This window comes from Thunnus thynnus, chromosome 16 (assembly GCF_963924715.1).
Source record: "Thunnus thynnus chromosome 16, fThuThy2.1, whole genome shotgun sequence".
Taxonomy (NCBI): Eukaryota; Metazoa; Chordata; class Actinopteri; order Scombriformes; family Scombridae; genus Thunnus; species Thunnus thynnus.
Genome location: NC_089532.1, coordinates 14,029,564 through 14,047,020, shown reverse-complemented (window position 1 = coordinate 14,047,020; position 17,457 = coordinate 14,029,564). Strand labels below are relative to the sequence as shown.

Genomic DNA, 17,457 nt, shown 5'->3' with positions numbered 1-17,457 from the left:
AAATCCAAGAGAGGGCTTGATCTCACTTTGAGAGCTTACACAGTTATTTTGATAATGTTGAACTCTCACATTTTATTTTCTGCAAATGCGGCGCACCTACCTTTAAAATGCCCAAAGTCAGAGCAAATCCAAAGACATGATGTCACCGATAAAGAAGCAGAGCTCAGAAGCAAGGACCAGTCCATGTAGAGCAGTCAGAGGGAAGCTTGTAAATATGGTTCTTTATTGCACACATGACATTTGTTTTCCTTTTTTTTTTTTTGGTGTGAGCAACAAAAACTGGCATTACATATTTGATACCCTATTCAAAATTCTCAGTCTAACCCTCTATAAAAACAAGGTAACACAAAACAAAATAAAGGCCACTTCACATAAAAACTTACAACTCCACAAAAAAGAAAAAAATCTCACAGATTTTAGTGCACCACTATGGATGAGGAACTTACAGTATATATCATAATAGTATAATTTTAGTAAAAAATGTATTATACTTTTTTTTTATGCATGTTTATCACAGTCAAAAATAAAGAAAAAAAAAAAAAACACAAAAAAATCCAGTGGGGCTAAAAATGTTTCATTCTGTGTTTTTGTAGCATTTGCCCTTTAACCACCTGAGTGCTACATCACTGAGACCAATACTGATTGGTTGACCTGCCGTTTAACTCATTGGAGGAATGTTTGTTAAACAGAACAGAAGAAAAAATAAAAGATTGACAGGTGAAAAGGCAGTTAGTAGATAAATACACTGAATGCCCTGCGACAGATTTGGAAAGAACTGAGAACTCGGCCAGAGATGGCAGCAGTATGCAAACAGTCGTTTACGGCATACTGTGGTCCAATCAGAGAGAGAAAAAAATAAGTTCTCAGTGAATCAAATCGAAAACAGGACCCATTAAGCCAAAGTTTAATGGAGGGAAACATCTGTGACCAAATTCCTCATTTGTGGTCAAACTTTCCCAGTTTATATTTCAAAGTGATTTAAAAAAAAAAAAAAAAAAAAAGCGTGGGCATTTAGTTGTTTTTTTTTTGTGCTCAACAAAAAAGCTTTTGGCGAGATAAAGGGAGACAGAATGACAAATTGGCACTTGAATGATAAAGTACAAAAATATATTATTTTCCAATCTCAGGGAAAAAAAAGGCACTTTTTAAACTCACAAATGCTATACTTTAGGCAGTGTTTGTAATACATTGTGCTCCAGAAGAATAACTTGCCACTTAACGTCTTTTTTTTTTTTTTTTTTTTTTTCTTTTCTATCGGCTTGGTGTTTTGAGGCGAGCCGCTGAAAACCTCTGTGACATATAAAAAGGCAAGACTCGTGACAGCATAAAAACAGATCTGCTGCTAATGGACGGATTTTTTAGCTCAAGTTGCTCATTACGGTACAGAAGAGCCAATCCTACATTAATAAATAAAAAAAGCTTATGGCTGACAACACTAAATGTATAAAAGCGTAGTTACTGAAAAGGGGGGGAAAACAACTTGGGCTGGCTGCCAGTAATCCAGTCTCTGTCTCTACTTGCTGGTGTACAAGCAGGTGTTATTAATATTTCAGTTAATTTCAGAGAGGAGACAAATGTTAAATTTGATGTTAGACACTTTTAATCCTTGTTCTGTGCTTGCTGGGACATTAAGAGAATTGGAACAGTTAAGGCCAAGTCGTTTTTGTTGTGCAGATTAAAAAAAATTAAAAAAAAAAAAAAAATCTGTAGGCATCACTCAGTGGGTTAAAGTAATAATCAGGATTAATGAAGTTAATCTTTTGCTTGTGTGTCAGTGTCAATACCTTGAATTAGTGAAGGAGGAAGAAAGCTGAATAGAGAGAAGAGAGCTGAGTGAACCCAGGGACGAGAGCACTGACACAGCAGTAGAATGAACAACACACACTGGCAGTGTTTCAGACAAAACCCTCCAACCCCCCAACCCCCCTTCCCCTTCAAAAAAACAATAAATACTAGCTAGCTGAAAGCCATATCAGCATTTTACACTGGAAGGAATAGTAAGGTTGATCCCAAAGTACTTCATATTGGCATGGTGTACTGGTGTGTGTCTAAGCATTATGGATGCTCCCAAATGGCCCAGTATTAGCTGTTATATCAATAAGCTGAATGGGGGGAAAGTGTTCACCAAACAGACAACAGCTGGTGATAACTGTAATGCTGCTATCCAGGCATAACAAGCCGTGGAAAAGCAATAGAGAAAGAAAAAAAAAAAAAAGAAAGACTGGGGACAGCTTTAGACTATCACAACTGTGTCCTATAAATTTGTTGTAAATGACTCCCTACGTCTACAATGTGTGGCGATGATGAGATGTTCTGCTCTATATAATTCACAGTAAAATTAATCCTTTTGAGATGACTAATATGCAGCATTTTTGCAAAGATCCCGAACGATTAGAGAAAGAGGATATCTGTGGGAAATGTTGTATCTTCAGGGATTTTTAAAAATTTTTTTAGACTCTATGAGAGTTGTAACCTTTGTGTACAGACAAATCGTACTCGAATCAGTAAAGTGTGCTTTGTTCAAGGAGAGAACAACTGACCAGGAAGTTAATCAGTGACCTCAAGTAACGTGCAGCTTACACCCCGACACTACGACACTCCCTGCCGTCTCGCAGGTTCGGTGACACAGAAGGACAGGACGACTAACAAGAGAGTTGTCTCTGAGCAGAGACGATGAGACACAGCAGCGGTGTTGGAACGGAGCGGGGAGGGCAAGTATGAAGAGTGTCAGCAGATTTCTCCAGCACAAGAGGTGAGAATGCGTGAGCGGGAGTGAGGGACGCTTATCAACTCGTGCAGTTTCCAGTTAGGTTGTGTGTGTGTATATGTGTGTGTGTATGTGTTGAGTGATTGTATGTAGAGCTGTGTGTATATGTGTGTGTGTGTCTTTATGTAGTGTGTGTGTGTGTCAATCAGTCAGTGTAAGTGGTGGCCAGACACCAGTTTTAATTGTGTTAGTCCGTGAACCAGACCAAGGTAATACATTCATGAAACTGGTTAAAAACACAAGACAAAATATCAGCAAGTTAGTAAAATTCTTACTAAGAATGTTTTATTAAAATAAATGCCAAGAGGTTAATAAGAAAAATAACAGCATACACCATGAAAACTAAATGCAAGCATGTAAAAATACTTATGACAAGAAAACTAATAAAGTAGCTAATGAGTTAAACAAGCTGGGAATTGGCAAGAAAACAAAACAAAATATAACAGGGAAAAGGCAACACTCCCCACAAGAGACAGTTTTCAAGATGTAAAAGAGAAGGGGGGAGGAAGAGAGGGCTGTTTAGGGGGGGAAAAAAAGTTGCAGTGGGTTTCATTTAAAAAAAAAAAAAAAAAAAAAAAAAAAAAAGCACTCAGAAACATGATTAATATACATATAAAATGAGATTAGAAAAATACATTATAAACCTGTAACAATGGCTGTTAATTACATTATCATACATGTAGTAGGCAGGCCAGAGAGAATACGGTAGGTATAGAGTTAACCTTTCACCTGATGGACTTTATCCAGCCTTTCACAATGACACAGCAAGTTGTAACATTGCAGAGGGAATTTTCTTAATACTGTCAAATGCTGAATACCCATCACTTGCTCCACTTTAATATTGCATTTCAATTTAAAATAATAACACTGAAAAAGAAAAATTCATTGACCTTTCGGTGTAACAGCATGATGAAAAGAGCTATAAATAGAAAAACAAACTGCCAAGGGTAATATCGGGATCTATGAATTCCTCAGTTCAATATTATGAGTTTTACCTTCCAGCGATAAACTGTCTGTTGTTTCAATAACTGAAAACTATTTGGCTGTGAAATAGAGTTGCTCGTTTCATTATTCAGCGCTTCTCTTGTCCATTGTAAATCTCCTGATTGTATCGATAGTTTGCTTTATTGTCAAATTGACATTGAGAGATATTGACATGGACTGGATGCTTTCAGTTTGCAGCTGTTGAAACAAGCAGGCGTAACGCCAACGGGAATGACCTCCCATTTCATATCCATCCCCTTGAATATTATGTATTTTTCTCAGCTCATGATCATGAACATGTTCTGGCAGACTACTGCATTGCTATTGGCAGTTCAATTTGTTCTAGGAAGTTAGTCACAGTCACCAAAATAAATCCAAAAGACAATATTTCATATGATCATTTAAAATCTAAATAAAAAGAGAACGAAACCTGCTCATACAGCAGAGTAAAGGGCCATCAAGTAAAAGAAAAAAATAAAATCATTTCAGGAAGACAAAACCATGGCACATATTTAGCTGGTCAAAAACGACTGCTATTCTTTTTGCATAGAGTAACTTCGGTAACGCCACTATATGGTGGGAGCTACCCTGCTCAACTATTCAGAGCGTGTAACACTAGCCATTCCTCTCTGCGCCATCTTGGTGGGTGCTGGATATTACTGAACACAACTGGAATACTCAGAAAACAGAAACCACTGTTGATAAGGCACTTTGATTTGATCCTTTTAAAAACTCTCTGGGCGTCTTGTCTTGCTCTCGTCCTCGCCATCGTTCTAAGGGTTATGACTGTTTTGGTCTTCATCTTCCGTTCTAATCATATCCAGGGTAACAGCACTTTTCCTCACCCACTCGGTTTTTCTGTTTTCCCCTATACTGTTTTAAACTTTTTTTTTTTATTATTTTTATTTTTTTTTCATCAGATTTTGTATCTGCAAGTAAAGTATCAAAAGCTAAAATTGCCAAAAATAGATTTTTAATTTTTTTCTCTTCTCCAGCACCCTGTAAAATTATCTATTTTTTGTTCTCTTCTGTATTTGTATATGCAATGACAGATATCTACATTTTTATATATTTATATATATATATTTATATATATATAAGACGTATGTATAAAGCAATTTGAACAGGCAGGCATGGCTTTCACATCCTATTTTTTTCTTGAGAGTTAAACAAAAGAGTGTGGGCTCAGGAGCTAGACTACCATCACAGGGAGGTGTGACACATTGTGGATGCGCTTTTGGGTGGTTTGTCAAGTGTTAAAAAAAAAATAAAATAATGAACGTTTCATCACTAAAATAATTAAAACTCAAAAAATAATTAGTCTAATTTGCAAGAAGGCTCAGATTATGCCCACCTGACATCCCGACTGATGTAACATTTCACACCGGGGTTAAAAATAAAAAAAACACATGAAACAGATATTGGCCAAATATTGAGATGCAAAAAAATGAAAAATAAAACAAAATAAACACTCTTTTGGCAATGTGGCTGATGAAACAACTTAATATAGAAGCCAGGTATCTAGACGCATGTATATACAGAACTTCAAAGTGCCCTTCCCCCTAGCAATGTACTGTAAATGAGTCGGTTGTTTTAGTGTTAATTGCCTGCTTTCATTTCCTCAGAAAAAAAAAAAAAAAAAAAAAAAAAAAGAGCATTAATGAGTCAAAAATCATCTAAACTGACTGGCTGTCTGTTCCAGCTGAAGGCAGGCACCACAAATTCACACCCTTCCAAACTCTAAAAATCACAAAGAGAGCCCTCTGTGAGACAGATGCATAATTGCAGATATATAATTCATTGGAAAACCCTTTGGCTAAATATGCACACTTGATACTTTTTTTTTTTTGTCTTTTCGATCACAGCTCAGCTAACTCATTGAGATATTTTTTTTTTTTTCTAAATACATCAGGCACTGTATAATGGATGTAGTGTGGATGGGGGCGTAGCAATGGTCAGTAGCTTATAAGCACTGCTCCAATGTCCCCAAAGCCTCAGCACACCCTACTTTCATTGTAGTAGTAATTAAAAAAAAACAACACACACACAAACCCATCATCCCAAATTATGACCTTCCCATTTTGCCCTTCATCATTTCTTAGTTTCAGCAGCCTGCGTCAAACATAAGATTGCGTTTTGTTTTTCCAGAGATAACCACCTGCCTTATTTTGGCTAGTCAATTTAAGCAAAGCTAATTAGTCAAATATGAACAGAGAAGCTAAAAATCAAGTGGAGAAAATGACTCAAAAGTAAAGCAAAACAAAACAAAAACAAAAAAACAAGACAGAAGAAAAAAAAAACAAAACAACACATAAATCATAAAAAGCTTCTTTTGCAATCATTTCAGCCATGCTTTTTTAAAAAACAGACAGAAAGCTGTTTGAGGGGCACACCCAGAATGTGTCAGCTCATAATTACATCTTAGAGCTCAACAACTGCACTACATGTGAAAAATGAGAGAAATTAAACAAGTTAATGTGAGTGTATGTTCTCTTTCCTTCTATTTCTTTTTCTCTCCCAATAGGTGGGTGTTGGAACAGGGTGGGAGCAGTTAGGGGGCTTTAAGTATTTCTTTTGGATGGGGGAGGAGGGTGGTGCACATTTCAACGGGATTATGTCATATCTCTGAAACCAAATGGTTTGCGTCAAATAGATATTGACCTTTGTTTGATTCGTACATGTGAGGTCACCAAATCAGAGCGATTTAAGGAGGGCGGGTGGGGTCTTTATTGCTATATAATTCAGTGCAGATTTATGAGTAATACCACAAACATCCACCCAGTATATGATTCATGAAGAAAAAGAAAGAGAAAGAATGGGAATTAAACTCAATGAACAGAGGGAAAAAATGAATATTACACAACTTTGTTGGGTTTTGTTGTGTTTCTGTGAAGATTCTGCGTTGGTTTCTATTTTTTGTCAGAACGTGTTAGGGTAACTGTACGGGCAGGCGCCTCTCTCTCTCTCTCACTTGCGTCCGAGAGGCTAGCAAAAGGCAATTACCAGTTAACTGATCAGCAGGCAGGCTTGGGGCGGCTCGTCATTGGGTGAAGAGTTCAGAGGTCAGAAGGTCATGTGTTAGTTGCCGGTGGCGGCTAGGTGGTTAGAAACAAAAACAAAACAAACAGAAAAAAAAGATAGAAAGGATATTAGTGTCAGCAAGAAGAGACTGGAATGACATCATTTTAACAATAAAATGAATGCAATCTCTTATGTCGCCCCCTGCTCCTAATTCCCCTGCCAATATGAGATGAACCCAGCTAATCTCATTATAAATCATGACGCGGTCACATCATGATCCCAAGTACTACTAAGCCCCCACCCTGAATCAGGTAGCTTGGTGGTTTTATTTAAAGCGCACATTGCCCCCAAAACCAAAAAAAAAAAAAACAGAAGCAAAGAGAGGTCGGACAGACAAACAAAATAACAAAAAATCTAGTGTTTTAGTGTCTGTCAAGTTGGAGTGCAAGTTACAAACAGTGTGATTAGTGGTAAGGAGACTTACGATAGCTAATGTTATGTGAGAGATAACTTGTGACTAGTGTTAAATGTGCAATGAATAGATGAATCGATGTTTTCCGATTCTTTCTCTTTATTTAGCAGTATAGTTTTATATAATATAAATATACACAAGAACCATAAATACATTTGATATAAAATGCTCAAATATAAAATGACAGTACCTCATGTACAACTGAAATATTAAAAATGTATTTTAGCTTTATTTCAATATTTGCAATACACTGGAGAGAATGCAAGCTACCTCAGCTTATGTCTGTGCGTGTCTATCTTCCATAGAAAAATAAAAATCCAAAATAAATTTAAATTTCAAGGTGAAATGGTGCCTGGTAGCAGCATGGCTACTTGTCTTCCGCCTGCTAGGGCTCTCAGATACAGTATAGAAATGCTTCTCCTTTTTTCTTTGCTCCTTATGAGCTGAGGAGATGAATCATGTATGGGAACAAGCCTGCCCCATTTTAGGCTATAATCTCACGTCAGAGGAATGTCATTTAACACCATCAACACTACCTGCAAGTACTACCTGTCCTGGGTTCACAGCTGCATAAACCAAAAGCTGTTTTTGCCTGAGCTTCGAAATATACACAGCCTACGTATACTGTATATGTTAAGTACTAAATGTAAACAAAATGTGCATACCACAATCAACCATTTAGCTGGTGTGTGGATGTATGGGGTAGGAAAGGTGGTGGGGGGAGAGGAAAAAAAAAAAAATACAATAAAGACAATATACAAATTCCCAACTAAGGCATTGAGGCATTAATAGGCATAATAATCATTGAAATGCATCAGTCAATAGCAGAGAGTAGCTAAGAGACTAAACTGACCTCTGTCAGCGGTCACAATCCTTTGGTAAGGATGGACCCGCGTGTCATGCCGTCTCACTTTAGTAGCCATTGCACCTAGATTGTAACAGGTCCACAAGGTTAGAAACCATTCACTTTGAACAGGGGAAAAAACAGTCATCTTTTACAGTAATAACATTCACATTTTTAACCATTGTCATTATAATGCTTGGATTATACAACAATACACAGAATAGCAACATAATACAGATTATAGTACATATACACACCACACATCTTTTTTTTTTTTTTAATGTGTAGAAAAATGCAGTAGAAAAAATAATAACAACACCTTTTTGGAGTTTTTACTTGGTATTTAAAAATGCATAACTTAAGTAATAAAATTCCACAGTGCTCAGAGTTATATGGAGGCTGTCTGGAAAATATTATGTGATTCTTCCTGTGGGATCCGGAGGGGGACTGAGAGAAATTTGTCTCTTTATTTTGAAAGGTGGGAAAATCCAATACAGCTCTGATGGTAATTGAATAGTGCCAGACACCACCTGCCTCTCCCTTCTCTCTTTCATTTTCTCTTTCACCATTTCTCTCCAGGTCAATCTGCTCGCTGGCAGCAGACGCTGTCATTTCTCCTCCTATATTTGTCACAACTGATTTCTTCCTCCTCGCAGTGGCTGACACTGCCTCGTATAAGCATACATGACACAAACAAACTGTTTTGCGTGTCACTGTATGTTCAAGTATTACAAAAATGTGACGCGTGCAGGAATTGAGAAATAAAAAATAAAAAGCCTTCCCAAAGGTACAGAGGACATCTGAAGTAAGTTCTAACTTTCAACAAAGATTTTGTTGTGGCATTGTCAAGTTAAGAGCAAGTTTTGGCTGATGACTATGCGGCCACCTACACTACTCTGAAGCAGCAGATGGCTTAACATTTCCTTACTCTCAGTGAAGCCAATGGCGGCTAGATATAGTAGCGCAGGCAGCCAAGCTGAGTGCATGAGAGTGTGTGTGAGTATAAGGAGTGAGTGTGTTCCACAGGGCCCTGTGTTGCTGAAGGCACCAATCGATAGTGTGAGTAAATAAAATGCACTAAGCTGGTGTAACCCTGCAAGTTAAAGAGAGAAAAGCCAGTCAGCTGCCCCTGTCTGTTCTACACATGAGTCCCAGAGGCACCTCAAATACACAGGTCAGCTAAAATCACACTTGTGTCTGCCGCTGCCAAAAGATGACAACATTTAAGGAGCACTGTGTCAAATTAAAGCTGGACAGCTACTGACAAAGGCATCTTCTGTCTTCATATGTGAAACAGCTTTGCTTTTGTTCGTTATAGCCTCAATACGACATATGGCGTTCGTATCAGACTCTATTTCTTTAATAGATGTTCACTTGTCTCTTTGGTAGCAGATGCGGTGAGCTTAAAGCACCATTGAGAATGAATATAATATATACACCCACATATTGAACTGTACTCCTGACAGAGAAACTGAGAGGAACGTCAGGTATTAGCACACAGCCCAAGTTCAAGAGGGGTGAATCTAAGACAATGGAGAAAGGGGAAGGCGAAGAAAAAAAAAAAAGGGAAGACTGGAGGAATTTAATGAACATCCCCAGTGGGAGTGAGCGAGGGACTATCTACAGGCATCAAGGCCTGCCTGCAGAGAACAGCACAGAGAAATGATTTCAAAAGCTGTAGAAATCTGAGGGGATCTGCCGCCAGACTGAATATGCCTCCAGGCCAGTGCATGAAAAGGTTAGAGAGCAGGCTGCGAGTATGTGAGCGTGTTTCTGTCAGTGTGCCTCATTTCAGACTGAGGCAAGTCCTCCTATATAAACCTTGCAGAAAAGAGGCAGTGTAAACCTGGGAGCAAAACTGTTTGGCAAGAGTGTTAAGTAAAACAGTAAAGTAACCTTAGTCTAAATTATAAAGAGAACTTTGAAAGAGCCTAGCCTTCACAAGGTAATTTCTGCCCCCCTTTTGCCATTTTATTAAAATGTCCATATCAGCCACACAGTTGGTCATCCCATTATCAAGAGCTTCACCAGCACATCCACCCTGTGAGTTTGTCTGTTTTGATCCTCAGGTGGACACGACATATTTACCTTTCAACAAGTCCTGACTGTGGCTCATGGAAGCCGCGTCCAGCACCCCAGCTCCGGGGTAAAACAAGCTGCCCTCATGTCCAGGCTGGCTAAAGTTGGCCGCTGTACCTGCTGCACCCATGCTTCCCCAGGCTCTCTTACCTAGAACCCCACTGTGCTCGATGGGGTACTCCAGCAGGGAGGTGGGTGCCAGGGCGTAAGGGTACTCGTAAGGGGTGGTGTAGATAAGCCCGCCATCCGGTGTGGGAGGCACCAGGGTGGGGGTGCCATTGGGCAGCATGGCAGCCATCTGAGTGGGCCGGATGAGGTTCATGATGGGGGCCCCAGCTGGTGTTGGGGGCCGGAGTGCCGGGGGAGGCAACACCTGACCTGTGGGGGCCGCTATGAGACGGGGGCCCTGAGCGGCTGCTGCCGCTGCTGCAAGAGAAAACGCAAGGGTGGCTGCCATAAGCAAGAGAGCGAAGGACAGGAGAGAGAAAGAGGACAAAAGACAAAAGTATAGTGCGTTTGATCATAATCACAGATGAACAGTGAAGGGTGAAAATATGAAAGGAGGAAAAAAAGGTGGCAGGGAGAGAGGGGAGAGAAGAGGGGCAAAAGGGAAAATTAGTCCATGCAATGATCATGGTGGTGCACCACAAAAGCCACAATCTGTTGCAAATAAAAAGTCAACAGAGCAAAACAAAAATAAAAACAACCCCTCACACCAAAACACAAGAAGCACAAAATGCTGCTGTCATCCCAATGCATTCAAAGCATACCAATCACCACAGCAGCTATACATTCATCTACTGGAAATGGCATTAAGTGAGGTAAACAATGCACACACCAACAGAAATGGAGCTGCTGACTGGAGGTAGAGGAGAGGCACAAAGTTTCACAAAGGCTGATTAGGACCTGAGGAATGATGTGAAGATTATCGAGTACGATGCTTAAGTTCACCTAAGTTCTTAGGGATTTTAAGATGTTGATCCTCTACACGGTCAGCAGTCCATTTAGGTTGTATTACATACAGAGGAACAAAATCATTTTTCAAGCGGTGCTACATTAGCATGTGCTATGATCGATGTCACAAAAGCTTACCCAAAGGCAAGTCAATCAAATCAAGCGCTATTGTTACTATCGTTAAGTGTTGGGCCCGTTCATCGTGGCAACAATTTGAGCGGATGATAAATATGTTAATCTAACAGCCAAATGAATCACTTTGAGTTTCATTGAATGATTTTGAATACAATTATATGGAAGAATTTATTATAGGTTAGTTTTCAAATTAATATCTGAATGATATTTAAGAATCCAAGGGTTCAAGTAAAAAAAAAAGTTCTAAATGCATAAAATGTTTGGTCTTTATATGATTTTATTTATATCCAAATCACATATGTGATTATGCATGTAGAAATCACACTCAAGGCGGTGATAAAGGAGCAAACACTGTAGATGTGTGAACTAGTGATTAACATGCAGAGTTGAGCAGGTGGGTTCCAGCAGTGCGCTGAAAGTTAAGAGTCCGCTAAGAGCAAGTGATATAGAGCGATCGCATGTGGATTGCAGGGGAAAGGATGGACGCAGGGATGGATGAAGAGGAAAGAAATATGGAGAAGAACGAAATGGAGGTTCTCCTACTCATGGTCGGGTAGGTAAACATGAATTGTTTGGACAGCTTGAGAGAGAGAGGTCTGCTACTGGTCAAAGATAATATGATGGTATGTACACAGGAGATCTGACTACACATTAATTTCATGAGAGTAAACAGTATTAGTTAATGAGAAATAGAGAAATCATATATAATAAATGTGGTTTATGCAGTTAAAAGATTTGTTCTGTATGGTGTGGAATAGATGGATTTATGTTTGTGTTTATGTTTATGGCAGCTTACGTGTTTTGATGTTGTTGTCTCTGTATGTCCCATTGAGAATCGCCAACTCCATCAGCTGCATTTTCTTCAAATTGTCTTCTCCCTCCGCCTGGGAAAAAAAAAACAACAAAAAAAAAGACATTTTAATATCACACACCACACATTAATTCCACACAAGCTGAGGCCCCTTTACAGGCCAACTGAAACAATCCGCATGACGACCATTTCGCCTAACTACATGTCCGGGTGTTGTTAAAAAAGCTACAGTGGGGCAGCTAAATTATTTGGAAATGACATGTCATCTGTTCTCCACAAGCACTGGTTGGAATGGCTTAGGGGAAACTGAGATGGTGATAAGCTGAAGTGCTGTTGTCATGGCAGAGTGCCTTGTTCCTAAAATGCTGACAGAGACATGTGTCATAAGTGTGGGAATGCATATTCATAATCCATATCACAATGATAATTACTGTAATTTTCTTTGCTTCCTTGTGCGCAATCAAATGCGCAATAACCGCCCTGGCTAATGTCAGTCCTGTCAATTAATGTTTGGATAAATAAATACAAAAGCAGCAGCCACTGTCATTATCACCAAATTAGGGGACTGAAATTATTCACGGAAAGCAATTAAGATAGCACCCCTCCTCCCACTCACACCCACCCAATCCTCCCCCGTTCCTTTCTCCACCCCCCACCACCACCACCACCACCGCCACCGCCCCCAACTCCATTTCCCCTGAAGCTACCGAACACTCAATAACCATGACAACACAAAAGCCCCTGTGATTTTCCAGGTTGTACATCATAATTTAAGTAGGGCCTTATGTGAATTACTCTCCAAACTGAAGTGTGCAAAGACAGGCGGGTGAAGCCTTGCTGACCTCAGATCCACCTTAGGTGAACTATTGACTCCATGCCTTTTGCTGCTAAAAGGAAAAAAAAAATTGTTCGCTCATCACTTCAACTAACAAATACAAAAACAGGTGGCTAATGCATATGCACTCTACATCTGCATGTACGCATCATGTGCATTCAGATAAAGGCAGACTAGCCTTTTAGTGGTGGCAGGAATAAAAGCAGGAAGGTGTTTTCTCTATTCTATCTCTGCACAGAGTCTGTCTCCTGGACTAATTCACAGTTCAACAACAGCCTGCCGCTCCATTCAGAGGACAATAAGGAAAGAAAGATGTGGAAAGAGAGAGAGAACGGAAGGAAAAAAAAGAACGAGGGCTCAGAGTTAAGCCCTCCCCTGAGACTCCTCTTCAACACAGCCACCGAGAGAGGAAGAGAAAGAGCGAGGTTAAGCAAGAGAAAAAGTGACAGAGGCTGGTCTCCCTTGACTAAATATGGCTTCAGAGCAGTCACACTATTCAGCTGAGTGTGTGAGTGTGTGCGCGCGCGCACAATGTTTAGTGTACCACAGAGCTGTCAATTAACGAAGCAAGGAAATTCTCTCTACTGCTTTCTCTCCTCCGCTACCTCCACTGTGCTCTGTCTCTTTTTTCTTCTAATGGGAAAGTCCTGAAGCACAAAAGTGATATGTTGTATTTCCAAGCTACAACACTTTTCCCTGCAAAGACAGACAAAAGGCTATTAATGCAAATATTAGTGATGCAACTTACACCATTCAAATTTTTGTGGTTATCAAAATTTGATGATGTGCATCGCAGAGTTGAAGAAATGTCACAATATTAATGTGGCCTAGCATCAAAGAGAGTTGATTAGGGATGGGTATCGAGAACTGGTACTAAATTGGTACCAGTTTCTGAAATATTGATAAGCTCCTGGATAAACAGTGCTGCTATCGGTATTTATGTGACATTAATTTATTCTAACATAGCTGGCATTTTCAATTCCTAACTGTCCCCTAATGACGACGAAGCTGCCGGCGATTACGTTTGATGTTGTGTGTTTACATCTGTGCTCTCCAGTCATGGCTGACACGACAAAACATTCAAAAGTGTGGGTTCACTTTACTAAATTTAATGAAAATGTAGCTAAACGCAATAGGTGTAAAAAAAAAAAGTAGTTGCGTGTAAAAGGCGGTAACACCAGCAACCTCATGAAACACTTGCAAGTACAACATTCTATAAATCCGAAGCAGCGTGTTTGACTGCTTTAGCAAAGCGGCTGCTGTTACGTCCTCAGTGCAGCCTCCCGGCTCCGATGCTGATAAAAATGTGATTCTCCCGACCTTGTCAAGTCAAGATAACACTTGTTATCGATATAAAACAAGTCTGTAGTTATTAACTCAGGACATAGTTAGTGTCTGTTTTAAGCACTTCTAATTTATGTTCATAAATAATCCCATAGACAACATGAAGTCAAGTGGATAGCAGTGGTTATTTTGTTAAGTTACTTTTTCAGTATTTTTATCTAGCATTTATTTTTTAGTATATTTATCTATTCCTGTTAGCTCTTGAGAAGCTCAAGGACTATAATTCTTTGGTAATTTGTAATATTAATAGTTTAACTTCTGGTAGTCAAGCAGCATTAAGCCACCACCAGACATTTGGAGCAATTTCCCAGAGGGGAAACTGGGTCAAGTTACTGTTGCTCAAATTATAGAAAAGAATATATATAAGCATAGAGAAATTATGAGAAAAATAGAAATAAGAAAATAAGTGATATGTAAATGTGTGCATCATATTAATATATAAGAGTGTAAATAATAAGGCTGGGAAATGCGATCGGAAAATGAGCTAAACAGCATGAATAGTATGAATAAATAAGAATTATTGGTTGAAGTATACAGTATAAAATACAGTATGCAGTCTACATATACACCAGAGTATTGCACAGTTGAATGACTGCACAAAATTATTGTACTATTAAGTCAGTATTGCACAGCTGAAAATATAAATTATAAATAAATTATAGGGTTATGAAGCTGCTGACAGGGGTGAAATAAGTCTGTATAATATATGCAGGAAACAATATTACTTATTTCTTCAAAACGAGTAATAATAAAATAACCAAATTATGAAGAGGAGTATCAATAAGAGTATCGATAAGTATTGGTATTGATAAGCAGTATCAATATCAATAAAGTCCTAACAATACTCATCCCTAGAGTTGATACTGAATGAATTATATACACATACAATCCAATTATTAATTCATTATTCATTCCATTGCTCAAAATACAAGAAAATGTGCAACTGGGAACCTATTATTTTATATCAAAGCAAAACCTTTGCTACACATATATTATTCTAAGTAGCACATTAAGTAGATATATAAATTGTGCATTCCTCCAATTTAAGCATTACTTTTTTTTTAGAAGAAACACCAAACCACAGACACAAATCCACAGTGCTCTTTAACGGTTGCCTAGTCGTCACCATGAGCCTTGGAGGTGAAGAAGGGGCCACTTGACATGCGTTGTCAACAACGTAGACTACACTAGGCTAATTGAACATGGCCCAGGTCAATGGCTAACATGGCAAGCAAAACCTACTCAGCAGAGAGCCAAAATCACTAATTGAATGCAACAAGCCTTATGTAAACACTTGTACACATGAATGAACAAGCCCTGAAATAGCTGTGTCTCACACCTAAAAGAGTGCAAAGTAAAGATTGTTTAATCCATGTTCTCATTGTTGTCTCCCTTTTCTTCTTTGTATTCTTCTGAAGTTATTTACGTCACAAATTAAATCAGACCTTGACCTTCTACAACCTTGTAAAATGAAACAAAAGTGCAAAACAAGTCTGCAACATTTTACTAATGATGAGACTCATTAGTAAAATCAAAAAATCAAAACAGCTGTTTATTTATGCCTTATATTGTGTGTGTGTGTGTCTGTGTGTGTGTGTGTCTCCCCAAAATCTGTGTCAGTGGTTTTGAAAGTGGGCCAAGCCAACATCCTGGACAAAATTGAGAAATGAGGGAAGGAAAGAGAAAAAGACAAGACAAAATGAGAACATAACTTCACCAGATCCAAATCGTAGAGGGGGCTGAATGCGTTACGCTTTCAAAAGCTAAACGCATTTATTGTGACACAAATAAATCTAACATTCTTCTTTGCCTTTTATTGTCACTGTGTGGAAAGCTGTATAAACACAGTCTGCTAAACCCATACTGGTCTCAGGCTTTCCCTAACACAGAGGCCTGCACAATCATTTAAATTGCTCCTTCTCCTTTCCTCCCACATCAAGTGCAGGTCATCCTCATGAGCAATGTGTGTCCCGCCAATATGAGTGGAAAATGGGGAACCACAGATGCTATTTGTGGTTAGACTTGAATATTGTTGATTTATAGTTTAAGGCTAACCTTTTAAAATTCAGACAAAACAATGAGCACATTTGTGGGGTTTTTAGAGGTGGTCTGGTCTCTCAGAAAATGAAAATGGTTTTATGAGGGCTCTGTAGCAGACTACAGGCTCAAGACCAACACATGCTGGGATATGAATGTTAAGGCTACTTGTGTGTGTGTGTGTGTGTTTTTCTGTATTGTATGATGATGGATCTACAGGGTTGTGGGGGTTAAATGGATGCGAGGGTAGAGGGTGCCACCATCCATCCAACTCTGCATGGGTGGCACACTGCCTGTTGAGAGGAGAGATACACAAAATAGAGGGCAGCGAGTGGGGAAGAGCACAGATGCTGCTGCTAGGATGAGGTGTGTGCTGCTGTGTGTGAAATGTGTGTATCCCCCAGAGGAGCGCTGCTGATATAGCTCCATCTTCCCCACTAACACAGTTTGTTAGCTAAAGCCCCGAAACACAGACAGATCATTTCTGGTTTACATCCGAAACAAGCTCATTTTTCCCCATCAAAATACAAATTCCCTCTTGCAACATTTCCCTACTTTGTTTGGGAAGTAAGCCTGGCAGTGTTAGCGCCCTGGTTTGAGCTATACAACGAGGAAGATGGCAGCTCCAAAATATCTGCAGACTAGAGCTGTAAGATCAGGAGAAACTAAAAGATAATGCTGGTGTCACCGGTAAAGTAGATTGACTTAAATCATGGAGCCCTGGGTGCACTGGGCAAGCTTCCTACTGCAGATGTACAGCTTAAATGAATGTTTGATGAACAGCACCGATGAGAGCAGTTAACACTTTAATGTTTCCTTGCTCAAGGTGTTGCCACGGTTAACTCCTCAGTCAGGATGCACCGCTCTTTATAAAACATTCACTCAGATGCAGCAGCATTGCTAGGACCCTGTGTATCTATAAATGATCTGGCTGCTGGAATTCCCGGGAGAGGAATAGCTGCTGGATTACAGAATCAGAAGGAATGAGGAAAGGAAGTTTTCCTTTATCATTCCTAACATGCACTCATGCATGCATGTACAAATACACAAACACACACACACATGCTCCTGTCCATCAGTGAAAAAGCCACTCAATAAAGCTGCTCTATCCACAAGAATCAGATTCAATCAATGAGGCCTATTTGTGAAATCAGCAGAGCGGTAAAAGCTATCA

General features: G+C 39.2%; 1 protein-coding gene across 6 annotated transcripts in view; it reads right to left on the bottom strand.

Annotated features, from left to right (window-relative positions):
- Positions 1-201: 201 nt before the first annotated feature.
- Positions 202-17,457, bottom strand: part of qkia (QKI, KH domain containing, RNA binding a) — an 84,246-nt gene continuing 66,990 nt past the window's right edge. Inside the window, exons 5-8 of one of the 6 annotated variants that reach the window (XM_067614637.1) lie at positions 12,053-12,140; positions 10,177-10,617; positions 8,098-8,172; positions 202-6,846 (exon numbers count right to left, since the gene is read on the bottom strand). In XM_067614637.1, the coding sequence (XP_067470738.1) occupies positions 6,830-6,846; positions 8,098-8,172; positions 10,177-10,617; positions 12,053-12,140 (621 nt within the window). In that variant the 3' untranslated portion in view covers positions 202-6,829. Of the gene's footprint in view, positions 6,847-7,325; positions 8,173-10,176; positions 10,618-12,052; positions 12,141-17,457 lie in introns of those variants that run through there. The other 5 variants (XM_067614640.1, XM_067614636.1, XM_067614638.1 and 2 more) reach the window with 5 other exon arrangements.